General features: G+C 53.7%; 1 protein-coding gene across 1 annotated transcript in view; it reads left to right on the top strand.

The window, feature by feature from the left end:
- The window catches only part of SH3BP5 (SH3 domain binding protein 5), a 79,900-nt gene that overhangs the window by 60,344 nt on the left and 1,628 nt on the right, over nucleotides 1-17,928 (top strand). Inside the window, exons 4-8 of the mRNA XM_027086595.1 lie at nucleotides 5,449-5,613; nucleotides 12,427-12,557; nucleotides 14,925-14,967; nucleotides 15,643-15,862; nucleotides 17,436-17,696. Of these exons, the coding sequence (XP_026942396.1) occupies nucleotides 5,449-5,613; nucleotides 12,427-12,557; nucleotides 14,925-14,967; nucleotides 15,643-15,862; nucleotides 17,436-17,696 (820 nt within the window). The remainder of the gene's footprint in view (nucleotides 1-5,448; nucleotides 5,614-12,426; nucleotides 12,558-14,924; nucleotides 14,968-15,642; nucleotides 15,863-17,435; nucleotides 17,697-17,928) is intronic.

Raw genomic sequence — 17,928 nt, forward strand, 5'->3', positions numbered from 1 at the left:
CCCCACTCGCTGCAACTAGAAAAACCCTGCACGCAGCAACAAAGACCCAACTCAGCCAAAAATAAATAAATATAAATAAACAAATAAGTAAGAAAAAAAAAAGGGCTTCTCTGGTGGCGCAGTGGTTGAGAGTCCGCCTGCCGATGCAGGGGACATGGGTTCGTGCCCCGGTCCGGGAAGATCCCACATGCTGTGGAGCGGCTAGGCCCGTGAGCCGTGGCCGCTGAGCCTGCGCGTCCGGGGCCTGTGCTCCGCAACGGGAGAGGCCACGACAGTGAGAGGCTCGCTTGACCAGCACCTCTTGGTCAGAAGTGTGTAGCCCAGTGGGTGGTATTTGGTAGAAGCTTAGCAGGGAGGCACTGGGTCAGGGTTTTAATCTTGACCCACCCTTGCTATCTGTGTAACCTTGGGCAACTTCTTTAACCTTTCTGACCTTGGTCTCCTTTCTAAAGTAGGGATGACACTTGGACGACCTCACAGGGTAATTATGAGATCTAAATGAGATGTGTCCCAGAACGCCTTATTATGTATTATACTCAGAATAAATGCTCCAACAGTAGCTGCTATGATTTTCTTTGTAATCATCTAAATCCACACTTAGGGTTTGTTAGGAGTCAGGTACTGGGTTAGTCTCGTCTTGCAGGCTTTCTGCGTGATCTGGAGCTACCCCTAGCTAGAGCATGGCTTTGGGCAGCCGAGTGACACAACCCCTACTCTTTTTCAGTTTCTGCAGCTCACTGGCTGGTGTGAATCCCAGGTAGGGGCGCAGTCCTGCACAGTTTGAGCCGCTATCTGGTCTTTGGTCCCTCAACAGCTCCTCTGGCTGTGTAGTATTTATGGGTAGACTGTCCACTTGCCCCACGATCATGTCATTGGCAATGTTACCCAGGTTGCAGGCACCTTGTTGTAGAGCAGAAATAGCCCCACCAAGGGTTGGGGGCTCTGGTTTCCTGGCTCTGGCCAGCTACCAAGTAGCTGTGTGATATTTAACAGGTGGCCTTGCTTCTCTGGGCCCTCCTTTGAAAAATGAGGGTTGAACTGGATGGCCTGCAAACCTCCTTCCACTTTCTACCTCTGTTGCAACCAGCGCAAACATCCGGGTGCTTTTGTTCCTTCCTGAGGCCGATTGTGGGCTGGCGTGGAGTGGAGTGAAGGCCGTGGCCATGACCTCGACAGTGGCCGGCCTCTCCACCCTCTCCCCCTTTGTTGATGACACCGTGGGAACCCACTTATCAAATCCATTCACAAGCAGCCTTTTAACACTCTCCCCATAGCGCTGTTTCCGTGAAAGCCATTAGTGTTCACGAGTCATGAAGATATTTCACCTTTTTCCTGTGTTGCATTGTACAGCGCCAGCCTGGTTCTGCTAACGTCTCCTCCTCAGCGCTGTGTCGGGCAGGCCTCAGCTCTCTGGTTTGCTAACTGGGTTTCCCTGCCGTGCGTGAGCCCCGCTGGGCCGTGTGCGCACTTGGGGAGCCCGGGAGTGTAGTGCCCTTATTCAGATAATGTATTAATACCAGGTCCTGGGTCCTTTGTTGGAGTTTGAAGGTAAAACCTAGTTGGCTGGGCTAAAAATTTCTAGGTATCATCTTTCATGTGATGGTGAGAGCCAGATACAGCCTGCTCTTTTCTTGGACTCTAAGTTGGCTTCTGATTTTCGAGGTCACGTGTTCCTGTTAGGAGGCTGGGAAGTAGTCTCTGAGTTAAGCCTCCTCGGTTAGACATGGGTGTGAGCTCTTGGATGCCTCCTGTGCTCCACGGTGCCTGGTGCCTGACACCCTCTGCTTCGAGAACTCTCCCCTAAGAAACCTTGGACTAATCACTCTCTCTTTCCAACATTCCCATGTGCTTTACACCAGTCCCTTGTCACTGTCTGTCTTGAATTGGAGTTTGTAATGAACGTGTCTGTTTACCCGACTGAGTTGGAACCCTTTATGTTGGTGTGAACCCCTCCTCCCCAGAACTCAGCGCCCAGGAGATGCCTCATCAATGTCCAGCGGCTCGTGTCCTGCTGGGGGTGGGCGATGGCATGCTCCCCTCCCCACATTGTGTGCACCCGCCTGGTCCTTCCTTGTGTGTGTGGGTTTAGAAAATGTTTTATGAAATGCCTTACAAACAGGCCATGTGCTTTGGGGTTCTTTAGGAAGCCCCAAAGTTGTTTCCTTGGGCTTAACAGTTATAAACTAGGCTCTGAGCAGCCTGAAAGAAGTTGAGGGAGATCTGACCAGTCTATGCGGGCTGCTATAGTCACATCTATCAGGTTTACAGAATAGCCCAGCTGTGTGGAGTGGAAGATGTGTTATCATTTAGGTTTAGATTTGGCGGAACATAACAGAAAATCCCCAAATAACACTGGCTTGAATATGAGACTTTATTTTGTCTGTCATGTAAAAAGTCAGTTCACGGCAGGGACCTAATTTACTGTTCCTTCATCCTTAAGAGTTGCCTCATGATCCAAAAAGGCTGTTGAAGCACCAGCTGTCATATTAATATCACAGATGGAAAGACAAAGGAGCTCTCCTGAAAGTCTCGCTCAGTATCTATTTATATCTCGTTAGCTAAAAGTTAGTAAGAGGAGTACTAGCTAAAAGTTAGCAACAAGGTTAGTAACAGGGGTACAAGCCTCACTCAATATCTATTTACATCTCATTAGCTAAAAGTTAGTGACAGCTGGGAAGTAGGTTTTAGCTGGGACATTGCCTCACCTGGAGACATGGGGGCTCTATTTCCCAGAAGGATGCAGTGAATAGACAGTGAGTATAGAACACGTGTCCAGCACTTACTTGAATGAATGAATGAGTGAGGGGATAAGTGATGGAGAGATGCCATCTGGGTTAAATGTATACCATACCCTCATATTAGCAGGATCCACAATATGACAAGGAAAGCACATTTCTGATACCACAAGAGGGACAGAGCCTTGAGGAAACTTCAGAAACTCCCCAGGGACTCAAAAGAGAGCATGTTCTACAGGGCACTTCAGATGGGCATCCTCTTCTCCCTCTTTGTAGGGATCTGGTTCCCTTATTTGGAACACAGCAGATGCATAGCAGCGGGTCAGGAGGGGCTGGGTCTGGGTCACGGCAGCCACATTTCAGAAGGTTCCCATGAGGGCATCTGTTTTTGGCTTGTCTGAAGAAAGAAAAGCTTCATTACTCAGGCAGGGAGACGTGGCTGAATTGAAATACTAAAATTTCCTTAAACACAGATCCCTTCTTAGAAAATGTTAGAATCCTGTGGGGTTAATTATGGTCTGATGGTCCTGGTTTGAAGCCTCTAGGTGGTCTGTGGTTCAGCATGGGGCGACTTCGCAGTGCCAGGTGCCCTCCAGCACGTCTGGTCAGGTGGAGGGCTCCCGAGGGCTCTCCTCACACTGGAGAAGCACGGTGGACCTGGAGCTCGGGCTCTGGAGCAGTGAGTGTGCTGCTGACAGCAGGTGGTGCTGTCTTCTCAGTGGTTTGTCCTAGAGGGCGGCCCCTGGTCCCCACTGTGTCCCTGAGGCACACCTGTGTGGTCCCAGGGCCACACAGTGGGTCTGCAGCAGGCAGGTCCCCTGGTGGAAGCTTTAGCCTGGCATTCATTCACAGCCTCTGTTCTGGACTCCCTTTTTTTTTTTTTTTTTTTTTTTTTTTTTTTCTTCGGGGGCCCCCCCCCATTGTGGCCTCTCTCGTTGAGGAGCACAGGCTCCAGACACGCAGGCTCAGTGGCCATGGCTCACGGGCCCAGCTGCTCCGCAGCATGTGGGATCTTCCTGGACCAGGGCACGAATCCGTGCCACCAGGGAAGCCCTTGACTCCCTTTTGAAACCTTGATGGGAGCCTTTGTCAAGCCTCCTACAGACACTGTTTCATAACTCTGCTTCCTCCAGGCCCCCCACCAACCCGCATTTTCAGATCATCCCCATCTCCAGCCCTCAGTTCGGGATCATCCTCATTTAAGAAGCCGTCCTGGATTCCCTCCATGGGAAGAAATTTCTCCTTCGTGTCCCCTCCCTCTGGTACTTCTGAATGTCCACTCCCTCCCCAGTTCGGCTCCCTGACCAGGTAGTTGTTACCTAAGGGTCGGGTCGGGTGTGACCCGCAGTTACACGATCAAAAAGATGGAGGGGGCACCGAGGGGTCACACAGCTGTCCCTCACCCTGGGGGCTGATGGGCTCCAAGTCTGATTTTGTTCCTCTCAACTGCCTTTGAAAAGTGTCCTTGGCCTGTGGTATCTGAAGACTTCCTCTCAGTCACGTGAGACTCACTCTGGGAATGGGTGTGGGCCCAGATGTTCCACCCACCCCCTGGATCCCAGGGACTGCCTCGGGGGTGTGCCCCAGTTTATGCAACTGACTGAGGGATCCGGTTAGCCAGGGGTGAGTGGGAGGCTGCAGCGGCCCAGCATCTGGCAGTGGCTGGCCTGAACCCTGGCGGGGAGTTCAAGGTGGGCCTGCTGAGAGCAGTGACAAGGATTTGCTGCAAATTTCTGGTGCAACCTCATGGCCCACTCCTGGGGGATGCGTTTCTACTGAATGGAAACAACAGAATGCGAGTCAACTATGCGACTTACAATTTTCTAGTCCCAGTAAAAGATTTAAAAATAGCAGGTGGAATTAGTTTTAAATAATATATTTTAACCCCTTAGGTACAAAATATTGTCATTTCATCATGTAATCAACCTGGTCATTATAAAGGAGATCGCTATTCTCTTTTTGTTCTAAGACTTTAAAATGTGGGGTGTTTTACACTCAGTTTGGATCAGTGACGTTTCATGTTCCCGATAGTCCAGGCTAACGGGGCTCTGCTGCCGCTTCTGTTGATTCTCCCACTTGAAGTTCCCTGAAAGCAGGGACAGCATCGTGACGATCAGGGCCTTCCCCCCACCCATCGCAGGTGTCGGCGCGTGTGATTTGAGTGGGGGCCTGTCCCGCAGGGTCACCGGCACGGGGAGGCTGGGCCTCGGAGCGGCTGGAGTCTGGTCCAGCCGCGTGAGCTCAGGGACGGCCCTGGCCTGTGGAAGCCACGGTTCCCACTCAGAATGACGCTGTTGGACAGTAATCTCCGGGGCTTTTCTGATTCTCACGTGCTATGAGCTGAACCATGTGTCTGGGCAGGGGTGCTGCTGGAGACACTGATACCCTTGGTCTCATTAGCAAATGAGATCATCTCTTTGAAGGGCCACGGTTGACACTGTACCCAGCACGGATGGGCCAGTTCGCTGCCTCTAACTCTGACCCAGAGCCTGCGTGTTTATCTGGTATGTTGGGTCCCGGGCTGTGAAGACCCTCCACTCCCCCATCCAGCATCTACACAGACCTGCAGGTGCCCGGCCTGTTCCCAGGCTGCCCAGGCAGAGAAGGACTGGACTCGTCCAGGCCCTCGGGACGCCCACCTTCTGGAGGGTGTGATGAGCCAGTGGGAGCCCCTGCTGTGTCCGAGGCCTCATGAGGTTTCTCTCTCGCGCAGGCGCAGCTGGAAGCTCAGAGAGCCACGCAGGACTTCCAGAGGGCCACCGAGGTGCTCCGCGCCGCCAAGGAGACCATCTCCCTGGCCGAGCAGCGGCTGCTGGAGGATGACAAGCGGCAGTTTGACTCGGCCTGGCAGGAGATGCTGAACCACGCCACCCAGAGGGTATGAGTCTCAGCGGAACGTTTCCGTGGAACCAGGGCCGGGCTGGGCTTACGCCCGGGTGCGCGCCTCTGCCTTGAGCCTGCCTGTGGGCCGGGGTGGGGGGGGGAGCGGGGCATGCGTCTGCGTGTGGGCGTGGGCTGGGGAGAGGGGCTGGGCTTGCGTCCGCCTTGGGATCCTGTGGCCTCGGGGTGCAGGTGCCCATCAGACCCAGACTCCCCGCTGGTTTCCCCGAGCAGACCCCCAGGCATGTTGTGCGTCACAGGCGGTCATCTCCATGGGGTCTCTGAGGGCGTGGGACTGAGCCGTACTCTGCGATGACAGTCACCCGGTGACAGGCGTACCTGCCCCTTCCCTGTCGTTTGAGGTTTGTCTGGTTCAGATCACCCCTGACGGTCCTGACTGTGGATGGGGCTTTCCCGAGGGACCCGATCGTTCTCCAGAGTCCCCTCCCTCTGAGTCCCAGGGGACTGGCTGGGTTTGGAGCCCGGGGTGGAGGACCTTGATTACTTGCGGAGCCTGGACTCAGGGGTGGGTGCCAGTTGGTGAGAAGCGGGGGCCATGGCAGATGAGGCCAGAATACAGGGGGTGCGCAGGCTGGCCTTCGGGCTGGGCTGGGGTCTGGGGAACCAGTGTATGCACAGGAAGTGGGCTTTGACTCCTAGGTTTGGTGCCATCATTGTTTGGCCCTTTACCAGCTCCCACGAGCTGCCCTCTGGCCATATTGCTGAGAATCGGACGTGGTGGGTATAGGTGGACTTGTCACCTCTTTCCTCCCCTCCTCCAGCTGGTTCGCTGTGGGGAGGTGGGTGAGTCCTTGGATGAAGGGTGATGTAGGGGGTGGGAGCTAGTCTGGATTCCCTGAGAGGCCGCCTGCGGGGCTGGAAGAGAACCTTTTCAATGTCACCTGCCACGGTGGCTCAAGTCCTGGGGGACCTGATAATTAAAGATGGCCTTGTGCTTCCTTCAATGGAATGCCTGACACACAAACGGCTTGGACTTGGTGTCAAATGCGGGTCGACTCTGTAGCACCTCCCCTGAACCCCGGGCTCCCGGCCGGGCTTGTGTGGCCTGGGGCCTCCTGCCACCTAGTGAACACGATGTTGGGAGAGCCAAACACAGCTTTCCTGGGTCCACTGGGGAAACGCCAAAGGGGAGGTTGGAAATCTTGGAAATTTACAAGCCACAGCCTGACAGAATGAAAAGGACAAGATAAAAAAAAAATTAGAGTAGCTCCTTGCAAGAAATTAGCTGAAGGCCTGCCTTTCTTTCCTGCCCTTCGTCCACCCCAAACAAGACCCAAATCAAGCTAGTCAGAATCATTCAGAAATCACTTAATCTGTCCTTTAAAAAAGAACAAAATGGGTTTCTGCTTTTTTTTTTTTTTCCTTCTACTCTTTAAGTCCTGGGACCATAAGTGGATGGTGAGTGGCAGTCCGGGAGAGGCATCCTCAAGACCTCCACATCCCATGACTCCAGAAGCACCATTCACACCAGTCTTTGGGAATGGCGCTTCTTGGGGTTGTGCAGTGTGCAACTTGTGGGGCTGTACCAAACGGCCCTGGACCTCCTGACATCGCATGGGGCCCCTGAGGTCCCGGGGAGGGTCATCTGATGTGTGCTGTCACTGAGGTCACTGAAAGTTTCTTAGTCATGGGGGTGTAACGCCTGCAGCTGAGCAGATTTTCTGGGTCACAGGCCAGGATTTCCACCCTGGGGCTGCCGTTCCTCTTCCCTAGGTTCCTCCCCAGTTTTATGGGCCTCAGATGCTGCTCCTTGACCTGCTGATGGGGAAAAGCAGAATTGGAAATGACACTAGCAAGAGACAGAGCCCTTGGCAGAGCTGTCCTCGACCATGTCCCCGTGTCACTGAGAAATCCAGCCTGGAGGGGGCACACTCCAGGGATGTGACGGATGGTACAGACGCTCACGTGTGGCTTTGCTGTGAGCCACGCTCTGACTGAGCATGCTCCCGGGGCCACGCGGGCCTGGCACGCTCGGCTTCCTGAGTGCTGCTGGACAAAGACAGTGAACAGCCTGGAATATGTCCCCGACCTTGGCTGACTTCTAGATCCTCCAGGAAGCCTGTTTCTTCAGGAGAAGGGAGCGTCATCTCACCCTCTTCTCCTGAAGAAACTGCCACGTGAGAGTCTAGAGAAAGATGCAGAGCTCAGAAAGGTCCAGGCTGTCTTGAGGAAGTGGCAGTGCTTTGGGCTGTGTGACCTCTAGCCCAGGCACAGTGGAAGGACCCTGGGGTCCCCACATTCCTTACTTGAGGCCATCCGTGTGTCCCTTCTGTTCCTTCAGACTTAGGGTGACAGCGGGCAGCCCCACTTGGAGCCACGCTGGAGCCCCGGGGTCTGTCTTGTTAGGCCACATGCAGTGCCCCGGTCAGGGACAGAGGAACAGTTCTGCACTCAGAGCTGGGATCAGCAGGGCTTTGGAAGCCGCGACGCACTTGAGTGGCCTTACTGGGGACGTGGCATCCCTGCTGCTCCCACTTGGGCTTTAGGCAGCTGAGGCCCCTCCAGCTTCACCCGGTTTGGCCGCGGAGCAGCCCTTCTAGGGAGGAGGTGTGGGGAGGCATGAACTGTCAGGGACCAGCAGCTCCTGGAGAGGAAGGCCCTGGGGGCATGGATCTGAGCCCTGGGATGCACATGGCCAACTTTTCTGTGCTGGTGGGCGTGTACCACCTGTCGCCCAAGGACCTGGGAAGCTACCTCCTTGGCCCTGTGTACCCAGGGCTGCAGGAGGAATCAGAAATCAGCCTGAATGGGCCGAGGATCTGAGGAGACCGTGAAGCCACCTTCTCGGGAGCGGAGGACCCTGCTCTTAGCTCCGGGATGTTGGGCATGAGGGTGGATGGCCTCAAGGTTGGGAGAGCTGAATGTGAGACGGAGGAGCCGGGCTGGCTGGACGTCTCCTGGTCGGTTGAGCTCATTCTGCCGGCAGGGGACCCAGCCTGGCTGGCAGTGCCCGTTGGTGTCCCTGTAGGAAGTATCTGTTTGAGCATCTTCTGTGTGTTGCTGTGAGCAGAGGGCCTGGGCTGCCCTGTGGCTCCCGGGAGGGGGCCCGTCAGCACTTCTGGGCCCCATTCTGTCTATTCTGCTGACCCAGGGGGAGGCCTGTGGCTTCTCAGGGTCCCGAGCACCAGCGGTGGCCTCCCCACATGCTTTCTCCAGGGCCCGCTACCTGCTGCCTGCCTGGGCCGTGGTGCTGCGGCTGTTCTGGTCACTCAGGCCTCACGCCTGGGGCCTCAAAGCCTCCCATTGGGCAGCAGCGGGTGGTCAGTCCTTGGGCGTTTGGAGCCGGCCCGGGGGGCGGGGTAGGAGCGTGTGTCTGTGGGTTTTGGGAACCCCAGGGATGCTGACTTCTTAGTCGTTAGAATCCGCAGAGGCCAGTGCACCCAGAGGTTAGCACAGAGCCCGTGGGTCAGCCCTGGGACATGGTCCCCCTAGGGAAGAGGGTCCCAGGGCTGTTGGTGCCCAGATAGTGATTTCTCCGGGAGCCTGCCTGCTCTGGGGAAGGAGGCGGGAAGCTGAGCGCTGCCCGCGGAGGGTGGACAGGTGGCTCTGCTAAGCACCCCCAGCCCTAGGTGCTTCCCCGCCCACGCCCTTTCCCCCAGCACCCCGCACCGAGCCCCCCAGCGCAGCCTCTGCTGCCGGTCCCCACCCACGCCCCTGGGCCCGGTGGCCCCGACAGCCTGGATCCCAGCTGCCTGAGTAGCGCGGTGCTGCTGGGCGTCTGCCCCGTGAGGCTGGCGGTCCGGGTTTGGTCTCCAGTGTGCTCTGTGCACGCAGTAGGTGCTTAATCAGAGTACGCAGCTCTGAGTTGAATATGCTGGTGGTAAACTGAAGAGCGTGGTGCTGATCGGGGGTTCAGGGGCCCAGAGTCCAGGCCAATTATCTGTCAGCCCAGCCTTCGCAGAGGTCTGGGCGCTGGCGCCCCAGGGCTGGGTTGCACGTGCGTCTGGCCACCTTGAGGTCTGCACGGACATCTGCGTTGTGCTTCCATTTGTGGCTTCCACCTTCCCAGCATCCGCCCTTATCCCCACATTCCTTTCCCACCCCTGGGCACACAGTTCACAGCTGGTTCCATGTTTCAGGGGCTGCTTGGTTACCTAGGAGACGTAACCAAGGTGACCTGCTTGGGGACTTTCTCCCTAGAGGCGGGAAGCGGAGTGGAGACTCTCCTGCGAGAGCAGGGGGTTATGTGCACGTGGGGTCGGGGGGGGGTTGGGACGGGGGATGGTAGATGGACTGGTGGGGGTGAATCGGGACGGCGTCCTTGCTGCTGCCTCACTCTGCGCTGGCAATGTCTCCAAGTGCTTGGAGCCTTCCAAGTGTTTAATTTTAGGAAGATTTTTGCAGACGAAGGGCCAGGGAAGACAAAGGGCCTGTGTGCAGTCGGTGAGAGCCCTGCTTCTTGCAGGGAATGCTCTGTATTGTAGCCTGAGATTAGAGCTTTTGTAGATCGTCTATTTAAAATGCTTTCAGACTGGTCCTTAAAGGTGAACCCTGCATTGAATCCTCTTGCAGTGGAACAGATCACAATAGGTTGCCTTCATCTGTCTGATATGCTTGGGTTTTGTGTGTTCATAAAGGTTACACCAGTGAATCCTTAAAGATTAAGATTTAAGACAAGACTGAAGAGTTACTACCATTTCCCTAAGTGACCAAGCTGGGGAGGTTTCGAGTGCATTTTATGTCACTGTGACATCTTTGGTGTTAGAAGCCAAGGGGAAGGGTTCTCCGGAGCCCCTTGGTCTTGATTGAGAGGTCATTTTAGCAAGCCTGTCACCACGTGCCAGCTTGTCTCACTTCCCTATTTCCATTCTCTGACTTTGTTTTAATTCTGTTTTTAAAAGTATCTCAAGCATTAAAACCATTGTTAAAAACAAAAAACAGAAAACAACAAAAAAAAATTGTTAAAAAATATACATTTTAAAGAAGGTAAAGGGTGAACTCTGATAAGTATGAAGTGTTCTCCTGTCAAAGATTTTATTTAACTCATTAAGGATGGAACTAATAAGATGTTACAGCTCTTTCAAAGGAGAATTCAAAAAACACACTCATACAGAAGTTTAGGAATGCTGAAATGAATTTACAAGATACAGAATTGGTCAATATTTACAGGGCAATCAATAATCAAATGCATCTCTACTGGACACAATCTTCATTTCTAGGGGTAAGAATCATTTATCAGTTTTCCCCAACTTACAGGGTCATAAAATAGCTCCAAGACAACGAAAGGCAGAGATAACCTGGAAGGGGGCAGGACACCCAGACAGGACAGGACACCCAGTCGTTTTATGCTCATATCGAAGTCTTTCAGAATTTTTCCTGACACTTAAAAAACCCCTTATTATAAGTGCATAAGTAAACTTCCCCGGGCTGACTGTGGCTGTTGCCTGGAGGGGGTGATGGACCGCTGGCTTCCTCCTGGGTGGTGTCCTCCTGCAACTGTCCTGCTGGGTCTCCTCCCTGCTGCTCTTTGGGTAAAATAAAGCATGGCCCTCTCGCCCCACCTCACTGCTGCCTTTCCAGTTCATCCCATAACACTTGGGTGAGTTGTAAGTAAAAGATGAGAAGGAAGTTGTGAGCCGCTGATGTGGCCTAAACTGCTGTTTATCTCCTGCATCATCTCTCCTCCCAGCTGGCCTTGTTCTGATGCTTTTTAGGTGATGGGGGAGAGAACCAACACTGTCCCTGTTTCTAGGAATGTGCCTTTGAGCTGCCATGGAGGGCCCTTGATTGTTGGGTTTTGAACTCATTTTTTTTTTGTGTGTGTGTGTTACGTGGGCCTCTCACTGTTGTGGCCTCTCCCGTTGCGGAGCACAGGCTCCGGACGCGCAGGCTCAGCGGCCATGGCTCACGGGCCCAGCTGCTCCGTGGCATGTGGGATCCTCCCGGACCGGGGCACAAACCCACGTCCCCTGCATCGGCAGGTGGACTCTCAACCACTGCGCCACCAGGGAAGCCCCCTTGAGCTCATTTTTAAAACCAGAATCTCCCACCAGAACACTGACTGGTCACCTGGTCACAAATTTTTGTAAACCCCAGAATCTGTTCAGTTTGACCCTCTGGATCCTGGATTCTTGTCCACCAGCTAACTCAGGATATTTGGGAAGGGGCCGAACAGCTGAGGTCACCATTGCCTTGCCGTCCTGATGCGCACATACCTGGCTTTGTAGGGCTCCCAGGTCCCTGACGTCTGAGTTCCCGCTGGTGCCGCCTGCCTGCCCCTCAGTCCCTGACCCCAGGTGAGAACAGGAGGTACCCATGGTGGCTACTCAGAAGAAGTGGACGTCAACTGAATCCGAGAATGTTTATTTTTTTTTTCCCTCTGATTTTTTGTTTTTCCCTCTCTTCTTTCCTGCTCATTGCCTCAGCCGATCTGTTTCATCTGATCTGACGTGATTTTTCCAGAATAGATGAATAGGGAAAAATAATCCTGTTCTCTTTGGAAGTTCATTTAATCTTAGTCTGCCCACTAATTTCCTCAAATAATTTTTTTCGTTTATTTTAAAAACATTTTATTGAAGTATAGTTGATTTACAATGTTGTGATAGTTTCAGGTGTACAGCACAGTGATTCAGTTTTATACATATATATTCTTTTCATATTCTTTTCCCTTATAGGTTATTACAAGATATTGAGTTTAGTTCCCTGTGCTCTACAGTAGGTCCTTGTTTATTATATATAGTAGTGTGTATATGGGAATCCCAAATTCCTAGTTTTTTTACATGACATAAGTAATACCCCAACAAGGGACCGTTCTGGGTTTGGCTGGGCTGACCTCTGCTGTCATTTGAAGGTCATGGAGGCGGAGCAGACCAAGACAAGGAGCGAGCTGGTGCACAAGGAGACGGCAGCCAGGTACAATGCGGCCATGGGCCGCATGCGGCAGCTGGAGAAGAAACTCAAGCGAGCTATCAACAAGTCCAAGTGAGCCTGGGCAAGCGGGTCCCTGGACTGCTGCTCGTTTCCTCTTCCTCATCTTCTCAACCTTTTCTGTGGCCTGCCCCACCAGAGCCCCCTGCCCAGGCTACCTGTAACCCCCCAGGGGTGGGGCTGCTCCGACCTGGGAGCACAGGAAGAGGAATTTCAAGAGCAAACCATTAGCTGGCCCGTGGGCTGGGGCTGGGCTTTGGGAAACTCAGGGCGTGCCCTTGGCTCTGTGGCCGATGGTGTGGATGAGGCCCTGTCCCTCATTACCTGTCAGCACAATGGGATGAACTAGGTACATAATACACATCCTTGTAGACCAAGAGCTGATGAAGTGGAGCAAGACTGGTTACTTTTCTTTCTTCCTTCCTCCCTTCCTCCCTTCCTCCTTTTCTTCCTTCCTCCTTTCCTTCCTCCCTCCCTCCCTTCCTTCCCTTTCTTCCTTCCTTCCTTTTTCTTTTTTCTTTCTTTCTTCTTTTCTTTCCTTTTCCCTTTCTTTCTTTCTTTCTTTCTTTCTTTCTTTCTTTCTTTCTTTCTTTCTTTCTTTCTTTCTTTCTTTCTTTCTTTCTTTCTTTCTTTCTTTCTTTCTCTTCTCTCCCTCCCTCCCTCCCTCCCTCCCTCCCTCCCTCTCTCCCTCTCTCCCTCCCTCCCTCTCTCCTTCTCTCCCTCTCTCTCTCTCTCTCTCACACACTCTCACACTCTCACACTCTCTCTCTTTCTTTCTTTCTTTCTTTTCACAGGATATTTATTTCAAAAGTTTCTTATAATGTTACCAAGTCCAAGCTCACTCTGCTCAACACACGACAGGCCAATAAATCAGGAGATGAGGTGTTGAGGCAAGGAATACGACTTTATTCAGAAAACCGGCAGACTGAGAAGATGGAGGACTGGTGTCCCCCAAAACCATCTTTTCGGGGTCTGGATGCCAGTTTCTTTTATAGAACAGAGAGGGGGAGGAAGTGAGGAAGTAAAATATAAAGGCCATTGGTTGTGCCTGGCTTGGCCAGCATCAGGGAGGGGTTGTGTTAATTTCTTCTTTTCTGCCTCCATTCTCAGGTGGGCAGGGTCAGATTGTCTCCCTGTGAGCTGAACAAAGGTACTTTAATATTCAGGCAGAGGGGCAGGGTTTCCTGAGGCAGGCCATTATGTATGATTATAATAACAAAAGCAATGAAAAGCAAAGGTTAAAGTCAAAGAAACAGATCCAACATGGAGTCAGATTTTGCTCTTCCCTGTTATTATAATACCAAACACTAGGAACAGTTAATTTGTCCAACAATATAGTCTTTGGTTAAATAAGTCTTGACACTTCCAAACACTGGAATAGTTTAGAGCAGTTAAAATAATGACACAGATTCTGTCTTCATTAGTATATAAATATGTTCATAATATTTATATGTAATAAAGGTAGGCCATAAAACAGCACTGAAAGCACAGTTCATCTTATTACTGACACACACAGATGGGCCCAAAGGAATTATTTTTTTTTAATGTGTTGGGAAGACTGGTTTCAATGGAGGTTTTCTTCCGCTTTTCTCACTACCACTCCTATATGTTGTCATATGACAGTGATCTTGGGGACTAACCCCGGCTTCACTCACGGTTGCTGGGCCTCCAAGCAAAGATATAGGACCTGGAATGGCCTAGACCCCACAGCCAGAGACAGACCCCGAGCTCATGGAGGGTGAAGGGCTCAAGAATAAAGTATTGTCAACTCCTCATGCTCAGACACCCGAGTTCCTGAAAGAGCCAGCGTCTTCCCGCTGACCCAGAACCCACAACCCGTAGAATGTTGGCCTTTCTTGTCCTCTCTCTTGCCCGTGACCTGGCTGGGTCAGCACACTGTCCGGTCCCCCTAGTCCGGCACAGAATCCAGGAGGCCGACCTGAGCCCCTGTCCCTGTGGTGGCCCTGCTGTCCTCAGTGAGGGACGGTGGTGCCTCTCCCTTCCCTGGATGAACTCGGCAGAGCCGGTGTGTGTTGAGGCAGCTTCTTCTCAGCCTCATCTGCTAGGCATCCCTAGGAGAGGAGGTTGGGCCACCTTAGCTGCTGGGCACACCCTATGTGGCCTTGAACAGCCCCCCCAGAGAGGACAGTGAGCCAGGGTTTGGGGCCCTGGGATACGTGTTCCTATGTGTGGGTTTCCCGTGTCTTGAGATAGGCCTTCTGGCAGCTTGGCCCTGGGGGAGTGTCTGTATCCGTCAGGCCCAGGAGCTGGGAGCACCCCCTTATCTCATGGCTCATCAGAGCTGAGTAAATGCTGGAGGATGGCCTGGCCAGCTGCAGCCACTGCCCCCTGGACACCCCGTGGAGTTGTTTGGGGGCACTGCTATCGTGCTCTTATAGGTTTCCTTCCTGTCTTCTACAGGCCTTACTTTGAACTCAAGGCGAAGTACTACATGCAGCTTGAGGTACGTGTGGCCTTTGGCTTTGAAGCAGATCGGAGTTTTCTGCCCTCAAAGCCCCCCTTTCTGTAGTGGGCTTTCAAATGGCCCCATGGCTGCCAGTGAGGGGGACACATTCTTGACCAAGCCTTCAGCCTTCAGAGTGGTCTTGCTGCGTCCTTAGTGCTCTCTGCCGCCCTCTGAACCTGCTTCAGTCACTTTCCATATTGTACTTGGTTAGTGGTTCTCAGCAGGGCCCGGGAGCTTTGCTGGCAGTGCAGATTCCCAGTCCCGCCCCAGACCGACTGAACAGAGGCTCTGCAGGCGGGGCCCAGCCATCTGGGTTTTAACACACCCTCCAGGGGGTCCTGATGCACCTCAAGTGTGAGGACCACAGCTCCCGAATCAGATGGCTGGAGTGTGGGACTTCTGTGGGAACTTGACTCCCACTGCTGCTTCCCTGATGGGCTTATTCCCAGGGGTTCCTCCTGGGTATAGAGCTCAAGTTGTCACCTGGCTGGGAGTTGCGGGGTGGTGGCTGCTCTCATATCTGCTGCGTGGAGAGCTGTGGAAGGGGATCAGGGCCCCAGTCGTGTCTTGAGGGTAGAGTGATGGGCGCAAATGTTTGAACCCGTCACTCAAGAGCATCGCCAGGCCGGCGGGGGTGGCCTCACTCACAGAGTCTCCCTTTCTCCCGAGCAGCAGCTGAAGAAGACGGTGGACGAACTGCAGGCCAAGCTGGCCCTGGCGAAGGGCGAGTACAAGACGGCCCTGAGGAACCTGGAGACGATTTCCGACGAGATCCACGAGCGGCGGCGCTCCAGCGCCATGGGGCCCCGTGGGTGCGGTGTCGGGGCCGAGGGGGGCAGCCCGGCTGCCGAGGACCTGTCGGGGCGCAAGCCCGAGCCTGACGCTGTTTCTGGTGAGTCAGGGGCACATGTGCAGCTAGTGCGGCCTGCTTCCTGGGGCCTCCCCCATTGGTGGGACACTGTGTTCACCAAGATGCTACTGAGCATCCTCAGAGTCAGGATTCTGTGGTTAGATATGTTTGGGAAATGTTACACGTTCACTCCTGACATTCCAAGTACGTGTTAGGGCATTGAAGGCTCTGAGAAGTCCCGCAGGGAAGAAGAGTCGTCTGGAATAGGGACTTGGGAATCAGATTTGATTCAAGTCCTGACCTTCCCACTATGACTAGTACATGACATGGGCTAGGGTGTAACTTCCTGTCTGTTTCTTCCCCTGTAAAGTGGGGGGCACGTGAAGGTCCCTGCCGTCCACTACAGAGAGAGCGGTCGTCAGGATTAAATGAAGGAGCGCCGGCCTCCAGTGGTCACTGCACATGTGTCTGTCCTTGGGGACCTGTTTTCCAAGGACCACCCCTGGGAAATGGATACAGAGGGTTGTGGTGGATCCCTCTATGTCAGTCCAGAAACCACCCCCCAGCACTGTCTCTGCACACATCCTTCTCTGCCTTTTCTGTGGAATGATGGCCGTTGGCCCTTCCCCACACTCCGCCCTTGGGTGTTCCTTAATTCAGCCAATAAACATTCAAGTGCCAGGCCCCAGGTAAAAGAAAAGGAAAACTAATTTGAGCAACCGTGATGTGAGTACTTTAGTATACATCATCTCATAAACCCTGTGTGGAGAGGAACATGAAGCTCAGAGAGGTTAAGTACCTTGACCAAGGCTACACAGCAAGTAGTGGAGATGGGATTTGAACTCAGAGCTGAGCCCATTTTCTGTGCTCAGCATTACAGTACTTCTCGTGGATGATCATCTAAGGGATCCTACAGGCTGTTTTTAAAGCAGAGGGAGGAGGAAAGGGGCGTGGGATCATGTGTGGGCTGAGGGGGAAATAGTTCAAAGCTGAGGCGGCTTTCAAACCGGGAGAATGACGTGTCTCTGGGCCTTGGTCATAATGGTCCACAAAACAAACGAGGCACAAGCTACAGAACACTGTAAGGGAACTGTGTTCTCCTGTGGCCAGTAGTGATCTAGCTGGGCTCCGAGCCACGTCTTTTATGAGATCACAGGTTACTCAGAAGATGCTCCCAGCAGACACTCCACGCAGGGCCGTCTCGTCCAGCAGCTTCTGCTGCCCATCCCGTGGAAGGAGGCAGCCCTGAAGCCTGGCTGGCTTGGTTCAGGGTGCGTTACGCAGGCCAGCCCTCTTCCTGTGCACGGGGGGATCTGTTTCGGGGACTGGGGTGGATAAAACCCCCGATCTGTGGCTGAATTCACCTTCCACCTTCAGGCAGCGTCTGGTGACGCTGACTTCTAGGGCAGGGCTGGAAAGTGTTGGTAAGGACACTGAGTATCCACGGGGTCCAGCGGCTTCCCTGCAAGGTGAAGGGATCCTGGGATCAGGTGGTTGGACCCTGCAGCTGCCAAGCCCTGTCTAGCTCTGCCTGCAGTGGATGCATCTGGAGACGTGTAAGGAACTGGGTGGCTGTCTGTCAGGCCTGGGTGATGGCTATTCTCTCTCCTCCTAGTGGCCTCCGAGGCCTTCGAAGATGACAACTGCAGCACCTTTGTGTCTGAAGATGATTCGGAGACCCAGTCCGTGTCCAGCTTCAGCTCGGGTCCCACGAGCCCGTCGGAAATGCCCGAGCAGTTCCCCGCAGCCGTGAGGCCCGGTAGCCTGGACCTGCCCAGCCCCATGTCCCTGTCGGAATTCGGGATGATGTTCCCGGTGCTGGGCCCCCGCAGTGAGTGCAGCGGGGCCTCCTCCCCTGAGTGCGAGGTGGAGCGAGGTGAGTTGAGCCCCCTGCTCGGGGGAGCCTGCCCCGGAGGCCGCGCTCAGGGCCTCGGTGCACGTGCTGTGGTGTGGCGGCCTGAGATGGCGCCCAGCTCCACTCCCAACCTGCTTCCTTCTGTATCTGCCATCACAACAGTCCTCTTGACAAGCACCTGCTAGAGAGGTTTCTGTTTCCCAGCTGTTACATGAGTGTGACAGATTTCACCTGCAAAGATGAGGGACATATA

This window comes from Aethalodelphis obliquidens, unplaced genomic scaffold (assembly GCF_003676395.1).
Source record: "Aethalodelphis obliquidens isolate GAN/ISIS:26980383/991018 unplaced genomic scaffold, ASM367639v1 scaffold56, whole genome shotgun sequence".
Taxonomy (NCBI): Eukaryota; Metazoa; Chordata; class Mammalia; order Artiodactyla; family Delphinidae; genus Aethalodelphis; species Aethalodelphis obliquidens.